Source organism: Mus caroli, chromosome 17 (assembly GCF_900094665.2).
Source record: "Mus caroli chromosome 17, CAROLI_EIJ_v1.1, whole genome shotgun sequence".
NCBI lineage: Eukaryota > Metazoa > Chordata > Mammalia > Rodentia > Muridae > Mus > Mus caroli.
Window position 1 is genome coordinate 81,016,044 of NC_034586.1, and position 24,219 is coordinate 81,040,262.

General features: G+C 44.6%; 1 protein-coding gene across 2 annotated transcripts in view; it reads left to right on the forward strand.

The window, feature by feature from the left end:
• Camkmt (calmodulin-lysine N-methyltransferase) overlaps positions 1-24,219 on the forward strand; it is a 365,021-nt gene that overhangs the window by 328,354 nt on the left and 12,448 nt on the right. For both annotated transcript variants that reach the window (XM_029471134.1, XM_021185739.2), the window contains 2 exons: positions 9,239-9,313; positions 17,186-17,249. In XM_029471134.1, coding sequence (XP_029326994.1) covers positions 9,239-9,313; positions 17,186-17,249 — 139 coding nt within the window. The remainder of the gene's footprint in view (positions 1-9,238; positions 9,314-17,185; positions 17,250-24,219) is intronic.

Genomic DNA, 24,219 nt, shown 5'->3' on the forward strand with positions numbered 1-24,219 from the left:
TTAATATCAATGGACTCAATTCCCCAATAAAAAGACATAGACTAACAGACTGGCTACACAAACAGGACCCAACATTTTGCTGCATATAGAAAACCCACCTCAGGGACAAAGACAGACACTACCTCAGAGAAAGGCTGGAAAGCAATTTTCCAAGCAAATGGTCTGAAGAAACAAGCTGGAGTAGCCATTCTAATATTGAGTAAAATCGACTTTCAACCTAAAGTTATCAAAAAAGACAAGGAGGGACACTTCATACTAATCAAAGGTAAAATCTACTAAAATGAACTCTCAATTCTGAACATCTATGCTCCAAATGCAAGGGCAGCCACATTCATTAAAGACACTTTAGTAAAGCTCAAAGCACACATTGCACCTCACACAATAATAAGAGGAGAGTTCAACACACCACTTTCATCAATAAACAGATCCTGGAAACAGAAACTAAACAGGGACACAGTGAAAGTAACAGAAGTTATGGAACAAATGGATTTAACAGATATCTATAGAACATTTTATCCTAAAACAAAAAGATATACCTTCTTCTCATCACCTCAGGATACCTTCTCCAAAACTGACCATATAATCATTCACAAAACAGGCCTCAATGGATACAAAATTATTGGAATAATCCCATGCATCCTATCAGATCCCCACAGACTAAGGCTGATTTTCAATAACAACATAAATAATAGAAAGCCCACATACACGTGGAAACTGAAGAACACTGTAATCAATGATAACTTGGTCAAGAAAGAAATAAAGAAACTAAAGTCTTTTTAGAGTTTAATGAAAATGAAGACACAACATACCCAAACTTATGGGACACAATGAAAGCAGTCCTAAGAGGAAAACTCATAGCTCTGAGTGTCTCCCCCCTCTCCCCCGGCCAAAAAAAAAAAAAAAACACAACTGGAGAGAGTATGCACTAGCAGCTTGACAGCACACCTAAAAGCTCTAGAACAAAAGGAAGCAAATTTACCCAAGAGAAGTAGGAAGCAGGAAATAATCAAACTCGGGGCTGAAATCAACCAAGTGAAAACAAAAAGAACTATACAAAGAATCAACCAAGCCAGGAGCTGGTCCTTTGAGAAAATCAACAAGATAGATAAACCCTTTACCAGACTAAGTAGAGGGCACAGGGACAGTATCCTAATTAACAAAATCAGAAATGAAAAGGGAGACATAACAGAATCTGCAGAAATCCAAAAAAAAAAAAAAAAATTATCAGATCCTACTATAAAAGCCTATACTCAAGAAGTCTGGAAAACCTGGATGAAATGGACAATTTTCTAGACAGATGCCAGGTACCAAAGTTAAATTAGGATCAGATTATCTAAACAGTCCCATCTCCCCTAAAGAAGTAGAAACAGTCATTAATAATCTCCCAACTGAAAAAAGCCCAGGACCAGATAGGTTTAGTGCAGAGTTCTATCAGACCTTCAAAGAAGACCTAAATTTAATTCTCCTCATACTATTCCACAAAATAGAAACAGAAGGTATTCTACCCAATTTGTTCTATGAAGCCACAATTACTCTGATACCTAAACCACACAAAGACCCAACAAAGAAAGAGAAATTCAGACCAATTTCCCTCATGAATGTTGGTGCAAAAATACTCAATAAAATTCTTGCAAACCAAATCCAAGAACACATTAAAGCAATCATCCATCATGATCAAATAGGCTTCATCCCTGGGATGCAGGAATGGTTCAATATATGGAAATCCATCAACGTAATCCACTATATAAACAAAGACAAAAACCACATGATCATCTCATTAGATGCTGAGAAAGCATTTGACAAAATCTAACACCCATTCATGATAAAAAGTCTTTGAAAGATCAGGAATTCAAGACCAATACCTAAACATGATAAAAGCAATCTACAGCAAACCAGTAGCCAACATCAAACTAAATGGAGAGAAACTTGAAGCAATCCCTCTAAAATCAGGGACTAGACAAGGCTGCTCACTTTCTCCCTACCTATTCAATATAGTACTTGCAGTCCTAGCCAGAGCAATTCGACAACAAAAGGAGATAAAAGAGATAAAAATTGGAAAGGGAGAAGTCAAAGTATCACTTTTTGCAGATGATATGATAGTATATATAAGTAACCCCAAAAATTCCACCAGAGAACTCCTAAACCTGATAAACAGCTTCGGTGAAGTAGCTGGATATAAAATTAACTCAAACAAATCAGTGGCCTTTCTCTACACAAAGGATAAACAGGATGAGAAAGAAATTAGGGAAACAACACCCTTCACAACAGTCACAAATAATATTAAATACCTTGGTGTGACTCTAACTAAGGAAGTGAAAGATCTGCATGATAAGAACTTCAAGTCTCTGAAGAAAGAAATTAAAGAAGATCTCAGAAGATGGAAAGATCTCCCATGCTCATGGATTGGCAGGATTAATATAGTAAAAATGGCTATCTTGCCAAAAGCAATCTACAGATTCAATGCAATCCCCATCAAAATTCCAACTCAATTCTTCACAGAGTTAGAAAGGGCAATTTGCAAATTCATCTAGAAAAACAAAAAAAAACCTAGGATAGCAAAAACTATTCTCAACAATAAAAGAACCTCTGATGGAATCACCATCCCTGACTTCAAGCTGTACTCCAGAGCAATTGTGATAAAAACTACATGGTACTGATACAGTGACAGACAGATCAGTGGAATAGAATTGAAGACACAGAAATGAACCCACCCACCTATGGTCACTTGATCTTTGACAAAGGAGCTAAAACCATCCCGTGGAAAAGACATCATTTTCAAGAAATGGTGCTGGCTCAACTGGCAGTCAGCATGTAGAGGCATGCAAATTGATCCATTCTTATCTCCTTGTACAAAGCTCAAGTTCAAGTGGATCAAGGAACTCCACATAAAACCAGAGACACTGAAACTTTTAGAGGAGAAAGTGGGGAAGAGCCTCGAAGTTATGGGCACAGGGGAAAAATTTCTGAACAGAACACCAATGGCTTGTGCTGTAAGATCAAGAATCAGCAAATGGGACCTCATAAAATTGCAAAGCTTCTGTAAGGCAAAGGACACTGTCAATGAGACAAAAAGACAACAGATTGGGAAAAAATCTTTAGCCATTCTAAATCTTATAGGGGGCTAATATCTAATATATACAAAGAACTCCAGAAGTGAGACTCCAGGGAACCAAGTAACCCTATTAAAAAATGAGGTACAGAGCTAAACAAAGAATTTTCAACTGAGGGATACCGAATGGCTGAGAAGCACCTAAAAAAAAATTCAACATCCTTAATCATCAGGGAAATGTAAATCAAAACAACCCTGAGATTCTACCTTACACCAGTCAGAATGGCTAAGATAAAAAACACAGGTGACAGCAGATGCTGGCGAGGATGTGGAGAAAGATGAACAGTCCTTCATTGCTGGTGGAGTGTCAGTTGGTACAACCACTCTGGAAATCAGTTTGACAGTTCCACAGAAAATTGGACAAAAGTACTACTGGAAGATCTAGCAATACCACTCCTGGGCATATACCCAGAAGATGCTTCAACATGTAATAAGGACACATGCTCCATTATGTTCATAGCAGCCTTATTTAAAATAGCCAGAAACTGGAAAGAACCCAGATGTCCCTCAACAGAGGAATGGATACAGAAAATGTAGTACATTTACACAATGGAGTACTATGCAGCTATTAAAAACAATGAATTTATGAAATTCTTAGACAAATGGATGGATGTGGAGGATATCATCTTGAGTGAGGTAACCTAATCACAAAAGAACACACATGACATGCACTCATTGATAAGTGGATATTAGCCCAGAAGCTCAGAATACCCAAGATACAATTTGCAAAACACATGAAACTGAAGAAGAAGGAAGACCAAAGCATAGATACTTTGATTCTTCTTAGATGGGGGAACAAAATATCCATGGAAGGAGTTACAGAGGCAAAGTACGGAGCAGAGACTGAAGGAATGACCATCCAGAGACTGCCCCACCTGGGGTTCCATACCATAAACAACCATCAAACCCAGTCACTATTGCAGATGACAACAAGATTTTACTGACAGGAGCCTGATATAGCTGTCTCCTGAGAGGCTCTGCCAGTGCCTGGCAAATACAGAAGTGGATGCTCACAATCATCCATTGGATGGAGCACAGGGTCTCCAATGAAGGAGCTAGAGAAAATACCCGAGGAGCTGAAGGGGTTTGCAGCCCCATAGGAGGAACAATAATATGAACTAACCAGTACCTTCAGAGCCCCCTGGCACTAAACCACCAATCAAAGAAAGCACATGGTGGGACTTGTGGCTCTAGCTGCATATGTATCAGAGGATGACCTAGTCAGTCATCAGTGGGAGGAGAGGCAATTGGTCTTATGAAGGTTCTATGCCCCAGTATAGGGGAATGTCAGGGCCAAGAAGCAGGAGTGGGTAGGTTGGGGAGCAGGGGGAGGGGGGAGGGGGGAGAGGTTAGGGGATTTTCAGAGAGGAAAATAGGAATGGAGATAACATTTGAAATGTAAATAAAGAAAATAATAAAAAAAATTAGAATTAAAAAAATAATAATTCAAATAGTAAATCACTTAAATTTGTCCCCCTAGTTTGCTTGCATTGAATTTAAAAAAAAAAAACTTTTCTTTGTATATTTTATTTTGAATAGCTTGTATATCTGGAGGCTGGAGAGATGTTTCAGTGGTTAAGAGAACTGACTGCTCTTCCAGAGGTCCTACCTAGTTCAATTCTCAGCACCCACATAGTGGCTCACAACCATCTGTAATGGGATCAGATGCCCTCTTCTGGTGTGTCTGAAGACAGCTACAGTATAGTCATATAAATAAAATAAATAAATCTGTTTTCAAAATGTATATCTAAGTGTGCACCTGCCTACTCAGAGGCTAGTCAACTTGGGAGCGTCAGTTCTCTCCTTCTACCTTGTGGGTTCTGGAATCAAACTCAGATCGTCAGGCTTGGCAGTAAGTGCCTTCTTCTACCAGGTCATCTTGTCAGCTCCCTTCTGGGTAGCTTTTATTGCTATGTCTTCAGATTCTTTCATCTTTTCCTCTGAAACTTCTCATCTCTTGTTGATTGACTTTAGTTTGTTTTTTTCCTCATATATTCTATTTTCATCTCTACAATTTTAGAAAAATTTTAGAAACCAACAATGCTTCAATACCACATTTGAAATGCATTAAGGCTAATACGATACAGTTATCAATGCCCTTCTTGATTGTCTGATAGCTCTGTCAATTTTAGGTTGAATTCCAATGTGGGTTTTTTTTTTCCTCTCTCTAGCAATCTTTGATTACATACTGAGCATTTTGAATTTTAACTTGTGGGGATCTGAGTGCTTTTGTGTTCCTGTAAAGATTTTTTGAGTTTCATTCTGGGATGTTGTTATGTCACATGGCAACCATTCCTTAGTTTGGGATCTTGTTTTTAAAATTTGCTTCATACCAGCAGATCAGCATTTCCGCTAGGGTTTATTATTTCCCACTTCTGAGGTAAGAAAGATCCTTCTGAGGACTCTGCCGGCATTGTGAATTCTGAGGTTTTATGGTCTGCCTGCTGTATGTGAATGCTTCCATCAGAAGGAAATGGAACCTTTTGAAAGGATTAGGAGGAATAGGAGGTGTGGGCTTGTTGGAGGTTGCAAAAGCCCAAGCCAAGCCCTGTGTCTCCTGATCTCTCTGTGGGTCAGGATGTAGCCCTTCACTACTTCTCTAGCACCATGCCTGCCACCATGCTCTTGATTATCATGCTCCCCACCACGATGCTGAGGGACTAATCTTCTGAAACTGTAAGCCAGCCCACACTTAAATACTTTCTTTCATAAGAGTTACCTTGGGCATGGTGTCTTTTCACAGCAATAGAACACTAAGACAACATTCTTAGGATGGCTATGCTACAGAGGGGAAAGAGAATAAACAAAAACAGTGATTTAGCTACATAGCACACAGTGAAGGTTAACTGCTGCTAGAGAAAACCCAGGGAATAAGATAAAGGGTTTCTAACGCTGTAGCCAAAAGATATGACAATGATTTTAAAGAAGATGGTTAAGGAAGGCTGTCCTATAAAAATATGACACTTGAACAAAGAGTTGGAGGTGTGAATGTGAGCCACGTGGATATCTGGAGGCGAAGTTCTTGGTCAGAGCCAGAAGCCAGCGTGGAGACTCTAGGGCAGAAGTGTGCTGGTGCCTTAAAGCATCCATAGGAAAGACATTGTAACTAGAGTACAGCAGAAAAGAGAGAGGGTACAGGAGGTGAGACCAGCAGGCCTGATGACATGGGGTCTGGTCCTGGGTGTCTACTATCTCAGGGAGCTAGACAAAGTTTCTGATCTAATATATGGGGTGTTTTCTGAGTGTGTGTGTGTGTGTGTATGTGGTGTGCACAAATGTGCATGTGTGTGTGTTTTGAGACAAGGTATATGTAGTTCTAACTATGTAGATTAAACTGATTTTGCACTCACAGAGATCCACCTGCCTCCACCTCTGGAATGCTGGGATTAAAAGTGTGTGCTACCATGCCTGGCCTGATCTAATATATGTTTGAACAATCTGGATGCTTCCTTGGGCAGAGATGTAGGGAGGTAGGTGGAAGCAGGGAGACAAATTAAAAGGCTGAAATAATTCAGGTGAGAGTGGGTGACAGTTTAGAATAGGTGTGAGCCAGGCAAGGGAGTGTGTGTTGTAGCCACATTCAGGCACCCAGGGCAGACTGGACTAGTCACTGAGCTGTGTGGCAACTCTAAGGAAGGCGGAGGCAAGGGAGTTGAGAATGTGCCCAAGGGTTGGACTAAATTGGAGTGTGAGCTGGACTAGAAAGTAGACGTTCGAGAAGGATGGCAGTGTCATGTTAACAGGACCAGGAGACTGTAGACAGAGACGAGGACAGGAAAACACCCTCAAGTAAGCTGGGAAAGACAGGAAGGGCAGTCGGGCAGTGACTGAGGGTTATTGACAGTATCTGGAGCAGGGCTTGCTCAGAGCTGAGTAAGGACGAGAGCCAGGTTCTACATTGCCTGTGCAAGAGGCCATGCTTAGGGCTGGAGAGATGGCTCAGCGGTTCAGAGCACTGACTGCTCTTCCGGAGGTTCTGAGTTCGATTCCCAGCAACCACATGGTGGCTCACAACCATCTGTAATGCAGATCCGATGCCCTCTTCTGGTGTGTCTGAAGACAGCAACAGTGTACTCACATACATAAAATCAATCTCTCTCTCTCTCTCTCTCTCTCTCTCTCTCTCTCTCTCTCTCTCTAAAGAAGCTATGCTTAGAAGCTGAAAGTAAACATTTAGAAATTAAAAACAAGTGTAGCAGTCAGTGGGCATTGAATCCCTTTGAGTTGTTCTTGTCCTTGCTCTTTGGCACACTAAGGAGTGAACCCAGGGCTCTATGTATGGTGAAGACTCTGCCAAGGAGGTAACATCTCAAGTTCTCCCCTCACTCCTTTAAACCTGAGAGAGGGTCTTGCTGAGTTGCCCTGACATGCCCTGTCCTTGTGACCCTCCTGTCTTTTCCTCTGGGTAGCTGGGTTCTCACCCCTGCTTCCTCCAGTTGGTGGCCTAGTTTTCGCTTTTTCCTCCTTTGTAACCTCAATTGTCCTTGAATTTGTACTGATGTTTGCAAAAATCATGGGTCTACAGCAAATCAGACACAAACATTAAAGAAAATAATCTGGTCCTTCTCCCATAGCTGAAGTGTATCGTTCGTTCGTGTGCTTGTGTGTGCATGTGTGCAGTGTGTGCATGTGCATGTGTGCATGTGTGTGTGTGCACGTGTGTGTCCATGTATGGTAGTGGTCCTAGAAGTAGAAGAACACAAGAGTAGTGTGTAAAGCTTGCCCCTGGATCACACGAGGTAGCCTTTTCCCCCCTAAGCCTTCCCTGGCCTGTCTGGATGGCTTGCCTCTGTAGTGGCAAGGCTGGATGGAGCTCGGCACAGGGCCTGACACACAGCACACAGTAGGTGCTCAGTCAGTGTGAGCCAGAAGACTGAGTGACCATCTGGCCCTTGGCCTGCTTGGTGATGAATGGGTGGATTTGATCTTCTCCACCTTAACAATGTCATTACTGTGTGTATCCGACGATGACGACGACGTGTATGAAAGGAATTTTTGGACTGACCAGGTTAAGTATCGGGTTTTTTTGCACTCAAACATGACTTCGCCTCTGGAAAGACAGAAGAAATGAGAACTCCACCCAAGTAAGCCAATATAATTGTGCAGGTCAGGTATGATCACTCAGTCCATCTCTAAAGAGTCAAAGTAGAAACCAGTTATAGAATTGTAGCACAGGGGGGCTGGAGAGATGACTCAGAGGTTAAGGGCACAGGCTGCTCTTCCAGAGGTCCTGAGTTCAATTCCCAGCACCCACATGGTGGCTCACAGCCATCTGCAATGAGATCTTTTGTCCTCTTCTGGCCTGCAGGCATACATGCAGGCAGAATACTGTATACATAGTAAGTAAATAAATCTTAAAAAAAAAAATAACACATCACAGTTTTGGTGTATGGGAGAAACACCCTTAGAAATGCTTTATTATAATTATTTATTTATTATTAACATCACAGCCCTGATCTGAAGGGAGCACAGAGCACGGCTGGCTTCGCATGCATTGCTGGAGTTCTCCAGCGCATGCTGTCAGCTATTGCTACTGACTCGAGGTTTCCTATCTGAGTGAGCCTCCTCTTGGAGACTTTTGTAGAGAGGAGTTCTAGAGAGTAGTAAAGGCCTGAGGACTTCCACATGCAGAAGGGTGGGTCCCTTCAAGCCACATCCGTCATTGCATCAGTAAGAAATGTGACTGACAGTAGCAGGCAAGATAGGGACACGGTAAATCTCACATGACTTATTTATTTTTTTTATAAATTCCTATTTCTTTATAAACTCTTATTCCAGTCAGATGGAGAACGTTTTGATGTCACTTTTCCACCATTGTGGGAAGGGGCAGGGATCATTCTATCCCCTGAGATAAGGGTATATACTTTGTCTACAAAAACCTCTAAAACCTAGCAAAAACCCAACTCTCCTATTTCAGTAGAGAATTCTTCCTCTTCTGTATTTAAAGACAAAATAAAATATAGAAGACAGCTACATCCTAGGATTTTTTTATTATATCTTTTGAAATAATTTGTATATACCTTTTAAATAATTCCAAGTGCCACAAGAAAATAATGTTAATAGCTCAAAATCAAAAGTTTAAAAAAAAATACCCTAAGTATAATTTTTAAAATCTTTTTTCTCCTCAAGCGTTTTACGATGGGATAATGAGACAGACGTCTCTCAACTGGAAGGACATTTTGACATTGTTATGTGTGCTGACTGGTAAGTACATAAAAATCACAAAACTCCTGTTAGGGGGAAAAAATAGCTTCTCTGGAGTAATTGGGCCGCAGTGCTTTGCTGATGGCTAAGCCAAGTCAACAAATGAAGCACAAAAACCACCTTCACCTCACCAAATTAATATTCATCTCCATGTGACAGTTAGGAGGTAGTCTCCTATCACACAGTAACTTCTACCACATTATTTCCCAAAGATTGCCTTTCAGGAGCATTTCCATCCCCTGGAATTGCCTCTGTTTCATGCTTGACGTATCAGTAAATGGAGGACTTAGGCAAATTGCAAATAATTACGGCTCAGAGAGGAACGGTCTGGAGAAAAAGGAGTTTATCAACACAAACAGCTCAATTAGCTTACTTCTTGGGAGAGATCTGACTATCGATATGAGGGAATATACGTGTGTGCACACATATGTACGCTCTTGCAGATAAACATAGCTGTGGAATATCTTGGGGGAAGTAGCCTTTCTTAAAATGTATTTGACAGCTAATGGTTTCAGTGCCCTGGAAGCTGATATTTAGTCATACTGAACACACACACACACAAAAAAAAACCCACACCATCACATTTTATTCTTATGCCCACCTCTGTCAGGTATCTGATTTTTAAGAAAACAAATTTACCCTACACATTTTGTCTTACGCCTTAGCCCAATCTATGTTACATATTTGTAAATGGAAGTTGGGTCCCACGTTACAGGATAAATATGCGTGGACCTTTGTAATTGTTTCCACTACTGTGATGTATTTCTTCATTCAGTCTGAGTAATTAGTTCAGTGTATGGAAACCGTGGGCCATGAACAGGCAGGCATTCTGCTTGTTGAGAGGAAGATCTTAGGTGTAGTTCCTCCATGATGATGATTACTTTAGATCTGAAAACAAGTACACATGCTGACCGTATGTTACATGGATGAACCGAAGCCCAAGATCCAGGACCCAGAGCAGACTTCAGCTGGAGGAAAGCGCACACATTTTCCAGGATGTAACCTTCTCATTGTTTAAAGGCAATTTCCAGTGTACAACTTTCCCACCAAAGTCACTGAGATTACCTTTGGTTTTTTTTTTTTTTTTTCCTAATCCACTCCTTCTTCTCCCATTATGACTACTGTTATTTTCTGTTTGGTGTGTGTGTGTGTGTGTGTGTGTGTGTGTGTGTGTGTGGGTGTACGTGCATGCATGCGCTTTGCAGTGAACAGTAAATATTTTTGTTCTAATTTAGCTGAGAGTTCCCAGTTTTCCAGGGCCACATTGGTTTCCTTGCACTGATGCTGACCCCCCCTTCCCCCCCACACACCCTTTTCCAAATATGGGGGAAGCCTAGATTTCTGGCTGATCGTTGATAACATGCCTCCAAGTGTGTTGTCACTCCCCCATCTAAGCAAAACAGAGCTCAGTCCACATGCTCTACCAAGTAACTCAGTAAATGCCTTTCCTCTCCCAGTATGAGAAAGGGTCCTCCAGGTCTCATTGCACAGATGAAGAAGAGACTTCAGACAGGATTAGATCAGATTAAGCAAGAGAGTCAGCTCAGAGAGCAGCGGGAAGAGGGACCAGGGCAGAGTCTTCGTGAAGGTTCAGATGCAGGTCACTCAGTGGGCTCTGATGATGAGGGAGAGGTGGGTCTGGCCGGGAGATTTACAGTTAAATCCTCCTGCACACGAATATCAGCACAGCCTGGCTTTGTCATGTTGGTGCCGTGGACACCCACCCCGTGTCATCCCGTTTGTACCAGAGGAACCAGCGGAGGAAACAGGAGTTAAGCTCCTCCTGATTAATGTTCTCAGTTAGGTTAAAAATAGCTGCACAATGTGTTTAAAAAAATACCTTCCCCTCCCACCTCCCCAACAACAGGGTCTTATAGAATTGATAAACAAGGTACATATTTGGTCGAAGGCTCTCATTACAGATATATAACACAATACAGTCTTACACACACACACACATCTGGTAGCCATGGAAGAATTATTTATGGATTCAAATGAAGTAAACGCCCGAGGCTTCATTTTATAAATGGCTTTTTCTATGCATGAATCGATGGTTAAGTTTTTTTCCCCCTGGTGTTATAAGTGCCAGAATGTCAGCCCGTCTGTAATTTCCCATTTGTAAATGTAAAACATTAAAGCTACTCTTACGGTGCCGGTGATAGTATTTCCAAAAGAAATGCTTTGGAAATGGTCTCTCTTCATGTGCAGGGAGATGGGCAAGCTGCTTAGACACCTGGAAAGTACAGTGATGTGCAATCTCCGCGCCGTCATCCGGCAGTGAAGTGCGGGGTTCCACGCGTCCCTTACACCCACTCGGTTTGGTGCTGTCCCACAGGAGTTATTACATGGATGCTGGCTCTGTGGGGCAAGTGGGGTGTGCTGAATTATTTAGGATGTCGCAAAGGGGTAGAAAAAAGCTCTCTGTGGACGCTGCCCCCAAGCTGAAACCCAAAGTATTCCATGGCAGAAAGCAGCGCCACACTTAAATAGATCACGTTAAGTCTCACGCCACCCTTTATCACCGTCCGTGAATGGGATCTGGAGTGGGCCACAGGAAGAGGAGGCATGAGCTGAAGTGTGAATATTAGGTACATGGATTAAATTCTTACTGAAGCATTTCCAGCGAGGGTGGCATTGTCTGATTTGCTGAATGGCTAACCAGTGGCACTTCTGGATCTCATTTACATGAAAACAAGCTCCATTCACAAGCCTGTTCCAAACCCACACTGTGCTTCAAGGAAAATGCACGTGATTATGGCAAGCGGTGATATGTTTATGTTCTTAAATCATTCACGTATTCCTATATTTACATTCAAATGCTCATAAACCTGTGGGCAGTGGGGGTGGGGGGGAATAACTCATTTCCCAGAGGAGACAGTCCCTTCGTCCCGATCCAAATTTAGTCACTCAGCTACATTATAAAATAAAGAGGCAAACTGTGAAAGCTAGTCATTATTTCACCATTCAGCATTTTTGACAATGAAAAATAGTTTCATGGTTCAACAGTTCCTGAATAACTTGTAAAATGTCAACTTTGAAATAAGCCGAGCGAAACGTGGAGGTACAGCCACACCTACAAAAAAAGGGGGGAGCTATTGACAAACATCAAAATATTAGAATATTCAACAACAGGGGTAGGGGAAGCCTGCCTATTAAGTTCCTCCATTGACTTATTCGCTGTTAAGGTTAATAAAAGCATTCTGTTCTGCGGGAATGTAGTCCAGCCCGCCCTTGCTGTTTCAGGAAGAGCAAGCACTTGCTAATTCTTAGCCCGCCTTTCCAGGCTCTGCTTCTAAGAGTCTGGACGTAAGATTTTTTTTTTTCTTTCAACCCAAGGACTGTGTTCATTTATCTTTACCCATTTGATGGCTCTCCAGTTTGTTGTAGTTCTGCAAATATGGAAGTGGCTTTGTGAGTTTGAATTGTCACAGGCTCAGAAAGCACGCCCGCAAAGCTACCTGCTGCCTGACTGGATGCACAGGGCTGTTAGTGGGTCTGTGTATCTGAAGCTGCAGGCTTGGGAGAGGAGTGGGAACAGGTCCTGGTCCGGCCTGTCATCCTACCTGCCTTGGCAGGCCCCCTTGACTGTGCTCTAGGCCTGTTTATACCGGTCACATACTACAGGCTGCTCCCTTTCCCCCGTTGTTTTTGTTTCCAAATGATGAAGAAATGTTCTGGCTTTTAAGTTGTTTTTGTGAGAAAGGTTTATTTTTCCCCCCTCCCTCAAAAGGCAAATGCCATGTTCTCTAAAAGTTCCTGGTCTTCCAGCTACTGCGGTGACGGGCAGCCTGTGCACAGCTCAGCAGCCCTGCCCCTGGAAAGGGCTCAGCTCCAATGCATTCACCCGGGAAGTCTGAGTCTCTGTGGTAATCCCTGAAGAACCCAGAATTTCACAACTAAAGGGGCAGAGCCAAGTGAGGTTAGAACATCCTTCAAAATAGGTTCCTGAATGCCAAGAGAGGCTGTCTCTCCATGAAAGTACTCGGAAGGCAGAGGCAGGCGGATTTCTGAGTTCGAGGCCAGCCTGGTCTACAGAGTGAGTTCCAGGACAGCCAGGGCTATACAGAGAAACCCTGTCTCGAAAAACAAACAAACAAAACAAAACAAACAACAAAAAACCAAAAAATAAATAAATAACCGAAAGAAAGAAAAAAGAAAGTAAAATCTAATGCATTGCATCTCACCGGGAAGACTGCATAGGAGTCTCCCTCTCTGTGCAGACCGACAAAAAGGGTCGCATCCTGACGCTCTGTCTGAATGAATTTCTGGAGGAGAGGGACTGTAGGAGCTCCAGGCTCTGCGTACAGCTGAGATTCTTAAGGAGATGAGGAGACGGATTCACCTCTCCTTTGTCAGAATATCTGATTCAGATCAATGGAACAAAGCAATTGTTGCTACCACAGGCAATGGCCTAGAGGTGTGTGCGTGAGAGAGAGAGAGAGAGAGAGAGAGAGAGAGAGAGAGAGAGAGATTGATTTAACGGCCAAACTGGACTGTCAGGGTATTTTGATCTGTAACTGAAGGGTGAGTTAGAAGGTACCTCCATCCCCATCACTGACCCACTCAGCCTTTTTAAATAGATCCACTTAAGCTACTGCTGTTCTCCGAGCCATTAGGACTTATTTAAGGGGTGAATTTTCAGGAGATTACATATCACTCCCACTAAAGCACATTGAAATTGCTCATATGACGTACCCCACAAAGCGTTATGAATTCTGCATCGAAGCTAAGTAGAAAAGTGAGCTTGCTTGGAATAAAGATCTTTCAGAGGACTACAAGAATTACTTTTGGGAAATTTGATTTGGAACGATGGGGTAGATGCCATTACCTTTGAAATGACTGTGTTCGGAACGCGTGCGTTCCGGGTGTTAAAGCTGCACTTTGCAGTTTGCTCTGATGTTAACCTCTTTGTCACCATTTTGAACGCACAGTGGGGAGAGCGCTTTGTAAGGGCACGCCGGGGGCTCAGCTGGCGGCAGCGCGTGTGCTGTTCGTCCCTTTCCCCTCAGTCTCACCAGCTCTTAGGGAGAGCAGAAATAAATCAAGAACAGTCCTTTGCTGAGCTGCTGCGTATCCAGCCAGCCAGAGGTCTTATGTAGGTCTCTTGGAGGCCTACGTAACCCACACAGTCAGCCTGCCAACAATAGCAAACTGCAGAGATTATCTCACCTCTCTAAAGAATGAGGTGGAGTGTCTAGAAAAAGACATAGTCCCAATCTGGTGTGCTGCTTATCAGTCTCTAAGGATTAGGATTCACTGCTGAACGTGACGTGGTGGAACATTTTTGTAGCATTTAAATTAGACATATTCTTTGTCCGAGGATAGAAGGATGCAGCTTTGTAAAAGATAATGCTTTCCCAGGTTGTCCTGGTTGCTGGGTGGAAAGGAAGTTCCACCTAGTCAGTATACTGCTCATCATAAGAAGAGCCACTGGCCAATGTTTCCGTTGCTCAAAGCACCTTTCCCCGTGAGGAGGTAAGATACGGCTTAGTGGTAAAGGGCTCGGTTAGCATGTGTGAGACCCTGGGTCTAGTCCTCGACCTTGATTACTTCAGAATCAACTGGTCTCTCTCCCTCTTCCTCTCTCTCCTCCATCACGTCCTCCTCCCTTCAGAAAGGGCAAACCAGACCAGTCTCAGATTCATGATAGTGATGTACCACCACGCCCAGCTCTTGCTCCCCCTTCCCAAGAGGGGACTCGTCAAAGTGGAAGAGCACCTGTGTAGGCAAACGTCCTACCCAAATGTTGATGCAGACCAGGAGCCCTGAGCAAGGCCTCTGAGCAAGCTGTAGAGGGTCACTGAGGCAGACACTGGATGTAAGCTTGCTCCAGCTCAAGGGCCTCAATGAGCCGCCTCGGGCAGTAGAGACAGCATCATCTAGATACGCTCTGAGCCACGAGGCATAAATGAACTCTGAATGAAGGTTTGTGAGTTGAACTTGGTCTATCTTAAGCTTAGTCCCAATACAGAATATTGTCCCTCATATGACAGACATCTACAACAACTGTGAATTAACATGTATTAATTTGATAGCCACCACAGCCACATAGGTGGACCTTTATTGATTAAAAAAAAAAATTAACCGTGGGCTTAAATACAGCACATTACCCATGGTCACATAGAAAGGTCTGAGCCAGAACTTCATTAAACCTGAATCACACACTCCTGCTTCCTGCTATCTGAGAGCGGACAAGAGCCTCAGCACCCACAGCCTGTGTGTTCGAGAGATCAGCTATCTATTCTGACCTTGAGCGCTCATCCTCACCGAATGATGGATCCTGATATGGAGCTCAGAAAGAAGCAGCCCCTCCCAGTTGGTAGTGTTGACCCAGTCCAGAAGCATTGCTTTGTCTTGGCAGAGTACTCTAGCTGTGCCCAGAGCCCTCGTCAAGATGCTGTGAGGACCACAGGACGTCGGGCAGAGAACTCAGCTCTGTGAGGACCACAGGATGTCAGGCAGAGAACTCAGCTCCGTGTTCCTCTAGCAGTAGACACTTCCACTCCTCCATACCACAACCCCCTGGGAAACCTTTGTTTGGGTTTCATAAATGCTCAGATCGCTCACTGAAGTCTATGCTGTTACAAAGGAGTACAGACTGAACAATTTCTAAAGACCAACAATATAGTTCACAGTCTGAGAGTCTAGGACAGTGGTCCTCACCCTTCCTAATGTTGCAAACCTTTAATACAGTCCCTCATGTTAGAGTGATCCTCAACCATAAAGTTATTTGTGTTGCTTCTTTATAACTGTAATTTTACCACTATTACAAATTATAACGTAAATACCTGTGTTTCCTCACAGTGTTAGGCGACTCCCATGAAATAGTCATTTAACTCCCCCCCCCCCCCCCCCCGCCAACACACACACACAAGGGGTCTTGACCCACAAGTTGAGAACCATGGGGTGAGATAAGTACTTCATCTTTTCTTCTAAGCTAGTGCCTTGAATGTCGAGTCTTCTAGCAGGAGGGGACCCTGTATCTTCTATGGCAGAACAAAATAGCACCAATCCAGTCACCTCAGAGGTCGAGTCTACAGCCCAAGACTATAGAGGGGACACGTTCAGCCATAGAACTGTGGAAGTTAACATGCCACCATCTGCTGGGTGACCCACACTTGAGTCTCGGGCACATCTGTTTAGAGGAAGAAACTGTGTTCTAAACCGGTTTGAGAAGACCGGTTTGTGCTGAAGATAAGTCAGAGTAACTCAACCAAACAGACAACAGGAAACAAAAGCAAAGGCCTGTGAAGGGGGAGGAGGAGGGGGAGGAGGACGAGAAATCCCAGCAGAGAGGGCGAAGGGAAGGAAACCCTTGAATTACCGCAGCCCCCACTCGCATGGCCAGAGCTGAGCTTTGGAGGTTGTTGGCTCCTGGGGCTTGCCTTGTGTCTTATGTTCAAGCTATTGGAAATCACTAAAGTCCACCTCCTTCATCCCCAATATTGTCCCAGTGGTTTGGTGCATGGGGCTGGTGGTTTGCTCTCAGAGGGCAGCCTCACAGTGGTCCTGGTGGGCACCTCTGGTCTACTGGACACTGGGCCCTAACTAAAGGAAGTACCAAGTGTTCTATCTCTACCAGGTGACACTCATTAAAAAAAAAAATCTTGGAAAATTTCCCTGTGACATTAACACAGCACAGTGAGGTATGGACTCTGACTTTGATAACTGGACGCCATGTTATCATTGGATAACTCTGATCCCAGTATCTCCTTTTTAAACATAGCCCCAGCAAGACCTTGAGCGAGCAGACAGGAACAGTCTTTCTCTGGTGTTGTGTAAATGTGTAATTAGCCGTGTACTTATCAACATCGGTATCATTAGGCTTAGAGGCCCAGTTTAATCTGGATTCTATTCTCTTCTCAATGTCAGCCTGTTTCTGGACCAGTACAGAGCCAGCCTTGTTGATGCCATAAAGAGATTACTCCAGCCCACAGTAAGTATGTTTCTATTTTTTTTTTCCTGAACACTGGCTACAGAATAATTAGTCTGCACACAGAGATGGGGAGAGTAATGGAATGGCGGGATTAATGTCATGTAATACTTTAATATTTATTATGTCCAACTTCAATTGGGTCTTCTGATCTATCAGGCTCTTTCCTAATCATAACTAGGAAACTTCTTACCCTTGGCCTTCCGATAAGGAACACCAAGGGTAGTAAAATAAATGAAACGGCTTCAAAGATAGTGTGAGATGATTTTTATCAAAGAATTTCTGGAGTCTTTCCCTTTGATAACAGTATCTTCATATTAAAGTAGAATTATGATATTGAAATTTTTATGTTGACTTCTGTCATTTTAAATCCCTTCCGTGGTAACCTTTGTCATTGTCATTTATCGCGTAAGCTTACTTTCTTCCTTTTTATTTCTGTTTATATCAAAGAAAAAAATGACTTTTAGATGAATCTGTATATTAAAAGTTCTTTGCTCTTAAAGGAAGCCATTATTTACATATTATAAATATTAGGTCACAATGAAGCCAAGCATGGCATAAAATATTGTGCACATTTTTACATTTATATACCCATTTATGCCTGCGAGTAAATTACAGAGTTTGTATCCACTCTTATTTTGTTGAGCTGTTATACTAGGCTAGGAGGTCCTGTAGACTAAACGGAGAGTTAATATACATCTATTTAAAGTAAGAAAGCGAGTTTAAAGCTCATGCATTTAAAAAAAAACTTACAAATACATAAGACTCTTTGCAGTGCCACGGGAATTTAAAATAGGCTAACGGTCTTAGTGTAATCGAAGATAAGAAGTCGCAGTTATTGGATATGACTGCTGTTTGTGTGTGTGTGTGTGTCCATGTATTTTCTAAAGTTTTGTTTCCGAAGTCTTTTGTGAAAGACTCTAGCCTTGTGACCTCAGTGAGACTTGGAGACTAATACCTTTCAATCTTTCTTTTATATCTTTCTCACACCGAAGGCTCCCAGAGCAATTTGATAATCATCCATTTGCTTTTTACACTATTGCTTTCTATTTCCTTATCTCTCTCTAGTTCAGAAACTTTAAATAGGCCTCTCAGAGGAGCAAGGCTTTGTAAGTGGCAATCAAATCAATTAAACCGGCCTTCTCCATTCTGCTTCTGAAGTGGGAAGTGGGTCCTGAGGCAAGGAAGGGACATGTGCCAAGCTGCTGCTGGCTGCCGCCGCACGGACGAGGCCGCCCAAGTTGAGGGCAGCAGAAGGGATGCTGAGCCTCTCCTGGGCCTCTTCATCTCCCCAGTTAGCCTTGGAGGACGCTTGTGAGCATGTGCGAGACCAAGATTCTCGGAGAGGGCACGGAGATGCTCGGATGCAGAGCCTCTATGAAAATGTCTCATACATAATCACAATGCTTTCAAGGACTCCGGGATCTCAGACGACACAAACAGCACTTCACCATCACCAACACCCCTTCAAAGCCTGTTTGTGGCAAATACTCCATTTTGCAGCAGATTTGCATGATTTACAATAGAAAACTGCCCAAGCTATGAATAGACCTAAGTGCAGATTGGACTAGAATCTCTCCAGGCCCTCTTATGGCTGTTAAACCCTGAACCATGCTCTTCCCCGTCTGAAGTATGGCTCCACACAGCCCACTCTGAGCCTGGACAGCAATGCCCCCACTGACTGACAGCCAGTTCTTAACCTTGTGGCCAAAAAGGCCAAGGCCAAGCCCTGGAGCAGGTGACACATCTACAGGCTTCAGGCAGGAGGCTAAGGTCAAACCCAGCCTGCAGCATTACAAGTAGCAGTAGGCTTCCTGCTTTACCTAGGTTCCTCATAGGATTGCTGCCGCCCAAGGCCACTGAGTGTTCTGGTTTAAAGTTCAGGGCGCCCACTATCAGAGAGGAAGTCTGAAGTAATGAATAACGTATGGACTTAATGAAACTGTCACACAGACTCTAAGGTCGGTAGAGACAGGGGACTTAAGTACCCTGGACTCCATTATTCACTGGATCCTAGAAGGGCCACGTGGACCAGGCAATAAAGACCCCCAGTGCTGGTGGGCCTGGGGCTTCCCACAGAGTAGCGGGGAGACCTCTCTCTCAAGGCTGGCTCTCAGACTTCAAACAGACTTCTCCACTGAGTCACACTTCAAGACTGAGATCACATGCAATGGCTACATTACAATTAAAGCTAAGTGTATGTTTATTTTGAACCTAGACAACGCCTCCATGGTTGTGTGGCCCAGCATATGACCATAGTATACGTGTCCACCAGAGACGTAAGATGGAGGTGCACTGGTAGATTCTGATGGTTCAACATAGGGTACTGCCAGCTCTCAGGGTCCGAGCAGGAATCCCTAGAGCAAGAGTTCCCAGAATGGCCTCCTGGAAGAGACACTGTGATGGCTGGAATGTGGTGATGCACACCTGTAGGCCCAACATCCAGGAGGCCGATGGGACAGGGTTATGAATTTGAGGGCAGCCTGGACAGGTTGGCAAGTTCAAGGCCTGCCTAGATGACATACAAAGACAGTAAGTCTCCAGGATAACAGCTGGCCTTTTCTATCGCTCTACCAGCTATTGAGGAAACAGGAAACAGTGACTCTGAGAAGAAATGGCGGCCTGTCTGATGGGAAGCTCAGTGTGTCGGGTCCATTTCAGTACCAACAGTCTCTGAAGCTCCTGTCGTTGCACATTTGTTCCCAACAAGGGGACGCTGAGAGTTTATCCACACTCCTAGAGGACCTCTCAGCGCCAGGACCCTAAGCTCTACTTACCAGGACAGGCACAGTTAAACTCTGGAGCTGGAAAGCAAAGGGTCACTTCCAGCCTCTGTCTGGTGGGTTTCATCCTCTGGAAACCTCAATTTCTCCTCTCCTCAGCTTCTTCCGTGTAAAATGAGAGAAGCCGATCCACTGTGGTGCGAGCGGCTGGAAGGCTGAGAAACTTCTTGACTGCACTTAGGGGCACGGTACGGAAAGCACTTGCCAAGCAAGGGCTTTGAGAAAAGCTGTCAGGAAGGGAAGGCTATTTCCTCACCCAGACCCAGGGATCTCTGCACATGACCATCTCTGCTTGCTGCTTTCTGCTACACAGGGGCCCCCAGTACAGCAGAACCCAACTGCTCCCGCGGGCACTGCCTACTGGGGGCATATGATACCTTTTACTGCAGATGGTCCTCCTAAGTAGGAAGAGAGCCGGGGCTACAACCGTGAGAGTTCCATAATTGCAACATGGAAGCGGGTCTGGGTGCCAGGCTGCGGGAAGAAGCAAGCTTTTGTACCTTTGAGGTGTGTCTTGACTTGGTTCGACCTGACCAGAATACCATTTGGGTATCAGAGGATCCCGAAACAAATGTAACAGGAAAACAAGAAGTATTCCATGCTTTTCTGCTCTTAGAATGGAGCAGTCCTACATGTGGGGAAATAGACGAGGGTGGGGAGTGGGGTGGGGGGAGGCATGTCCCAACAGCAGTGGCTGACCCTGGGTCCTCAGCAGCATAGTCCCAGAGCCTGTAGAGTCACCATACCAGGCCTGAGATTCCATCAGGGAATCAAAAACGCCACCAGCCTGAAACAGACTTTTTTCTTCGACTCTGAGGGAGGAAGAACAAAAAAACCAAACTACATATGCAGTTGGCTTCTGTCCGAGTACTATAAGGAACTCTCCAGAAAAGAGAGACATTAGGGGGGAAAAAAGTGCTATCAGTAAATTTTACTCATTCCAAGAATCAGCGCTCCCCACTGGTCTTCCCTGCTGACGAGTGGTTTCTCCTTGATGATGATTGACGGGGTGTCTGCTTAAGGCCATGTTCCCTAAAGTCTGTGACAACAGTCATGGCCTATACAGAAGACCCGAAAGCAATTGGAAACCCAGCCAGAGCAGCCTGCACGTTGAACAGCACCGACAGCCGACAAATGGCACCTGCTAATGTCCTTCTAAAGGGGCTGTGTGTCCCAGAGGGCCGCCAGGACAGCCAGGCAGTGGGGGCACCACAGGCAGGCGACGACGCAGATAGCACCCCAGCTGGTTGTTCCCAGCTCAGAAACACCACTGTGGTCAGTGAGATGGTTCAACAACTAAGAGTGCTGGCCATGCAAGCCTGCTGACCCGAGTCCAACTCGCTGCAACCATGATGGAGGGAGGAGACCAGAACATTATCCTCAAGAACAAACGAACAAAGCCTGGATGCAGAGGTGGCGCACGTTTTTTAGTCTCAGCATTCCCGATGCAGAGGCAGGCGGATCTCTATGAGTTCAAGGCCAGCCTGGTCTACAGAGTCAGTTCCAGGACAGCCAGGGCTGCATAAAAAACAGACAGAAAGTTGTTCTCTGACTCACGACTCTGACTCAGGTGTACGTATGCACACAACAACAACAACAATAAATACTTTAGATGTCACTGTGGAATTCATATAGCCTTCTTCAGAACCAGGAGTCACATGCTCCTCAGAGCCCTGCCTATGTCCAGGGAGTCCTGTAGCTGGAAACCTCCTGCCCCCATTTTAGAAGAGTAATTTCTTCTTAATGACTGACTTCCTCACCCTTTTAAAAATCTAACGTCTCAGACTGAAGAGATGGCTCAGCGGTTAAGAGCACCAGCTGCTCTTATGGAGGATCTGAGTTCAAATCCCAGCACCCACATGGTGGCTCACAACCATCTGTAATTGGATCTGATGCCCTCTTCTGGTGTGCATGAAGACACTGTACTCATATACATAAAATAAAGAAACCTTTTTTTAAAAAATCTAACATCTGTGTTTACATCTGTACAAACATCTTTTTTTTTTTTTTGTCTGTCTCAGGGAAATTTTTGACATGTATGAGGAGTGGGCTCCATGTGGTGACTAAAGCTATCCTGCAAACCACAGCAGGAAATTCCTTCCCACTGGGATCCTCACCAGCTCTCGGTGAGGAGGTGAGGAGCCGTTCAGCCACTCCTAGCTCACCTCCGGGTAGACATGGACTTGAACAACAGAGAGCTCCACGGTGGCTCTAAGGCTTAAGAACATGGGCCCAGCCCAGAAGTGCTTTCCCAGGGGCCTTGATTCAGCATGTACAACCCTGTACTCTTCACAGTGTACCAGGCTATGAGGTACAGGCTCTGGGCTTCCCCAGAATCAAAGATCTGTTGTAGTGATGTGATACACCGCACTGTTCAGTGAAAGATGCAGCCTGCTGGTGTCCTTACCAGCTGTATGAAGCTTTTGAATTTCCGCCTTCAGTAGATGTGAGATGCTCTAAGATGCAGGTATATCCAGGCAGTCTGGGCTATATGGCAAATTCAAGGCCTGCCCAGGCCGTATAACGAAACACTGGAGTACAGGAAGTACTTCTATACGGATGCTGGCCTTTTCAGTTATTCTACCCCCAAGAGCCCACTTGGTCTCTTTTGACATTACAGCATGAAGGTGTTTGTCGTCTACAGAATTCACGCTCGTGAGCTGCACAATCGAGTCCTCTAACTCAAAAAAAAAAAAATTCTCAGAATATTTTCAGTAAGTTTATGGATTTTCTGTTGGGCAGCATTCAGAGCTGTTCTGGGCTACCAGCTGCTACAAGTGGGCCACAGGCCATAGGTTGAACAGGCCTGATGGCTTTATTTGATGAAATACTAGCTAAGTAACTGTGGTCTGCCTGGCCCTGTGCTCCAGAGTGTGGAGCTGTGAATCTAGAATCTAGAATGAGGGGCATTGTAAGGCAGGATGGCAGAGTAGAGTCACACAGGAGCGACTGGCAGTATAACTAAGCGAGGGCAGACCAGGAGTGAGGAGCCAGGAGGAAGCAGAGGGGAGCTGGAGGCCGTAGGAGGGTTACCTAAGCCATCTCAGAGGCACCAGAAGGAGTGCGCTTGCTCACCTGTGCAGAGTGGGCAAACACAGTGTTTGCCTGCAATGTGCTTTGGCTTAACTCTGTCCACTTTGGAGCTTGGGCGGAAGCTAAAAGTTACTCTGGGGAACCATTTTGTCAAGCCGACTGTACTGTGATGAAGAGACAGGGCCTTATCAGGGAAGGAATAGAGAGCCATTGAATGTTTACGAGCAGTGGTGTGGTCACTCAAATACTGCCAAGGGGCCAGATTGGAGAAAAGGGGACTCTGAGAAAAGCAAAGCCCCTTGGGGGTCCGCCACGGACCCAGTTCTCCATGGACTTCTCCATCTAGGAGGTAATGGAACCAAAGACAGTGTGGAGTGGACATTCAGTTTCTGCATGCCTCTTGGATGCCCAGTACAGAGGTGGGGCCAGAAGACAGGAAGAAACAGCACACCCCTACCCCAGGGGAGCAAGCAGCTGCAGATGGTTGTGAGACACAAGGGCAAAGGCTGACAACCTAAGGCGGCAGGGGGTAGAAATAACTGCCTGGGGAGGCACAGAATGTAGAGGCCAGAGAAAGTCAGAAAAGGCCTCAAAGGAGCAGGGCATCTGGCCTGGGTGTTGAGGGATGAGTAAGAGTTTACCAGGCAGGCAAGAACAGTGGAGGTCGGAGAGGTCCCGTAGCCTGAGGAGCGTTTGCAAGTTTACAGACAAGGAGATGCACGGAAGAACACAGCAGCTGTGATGGCTTCAGTTTGACTAGAGGGCCAAGTAAGCATGGAAGGCCGAGGGACAGTTGTAGGTATGGATGGGAGCCAGGTCACATGGGGCTTTGTCTGCCATCCTAAGAAGTCAGAATACATCTCGGGGGTTTCCAAACCCCATTTTATTGGAAAGACTCTTTGGTCAAAGTGTCTCGCCTGCGTCCCAGGAAAAGAGATGAAAATAAGGTTGAGATGTAGTTCAGTGCTAGAGCACATGCCATTCACAAAGCTGGGTTCAAGAGCCAGCACCCAAAAAGAAAGAAAGGGAGGGAGGGAGGAAGGGAGGGAGGGAGGGAGGGAGGGAGGAGAGACAAGAGAGGAAGCAGAAGAACAAGAAAAAAGAAAAGAAAGAACACATTGGCAATGCACTGGTTCCCTCAGCTGTGTGTGTGTGTG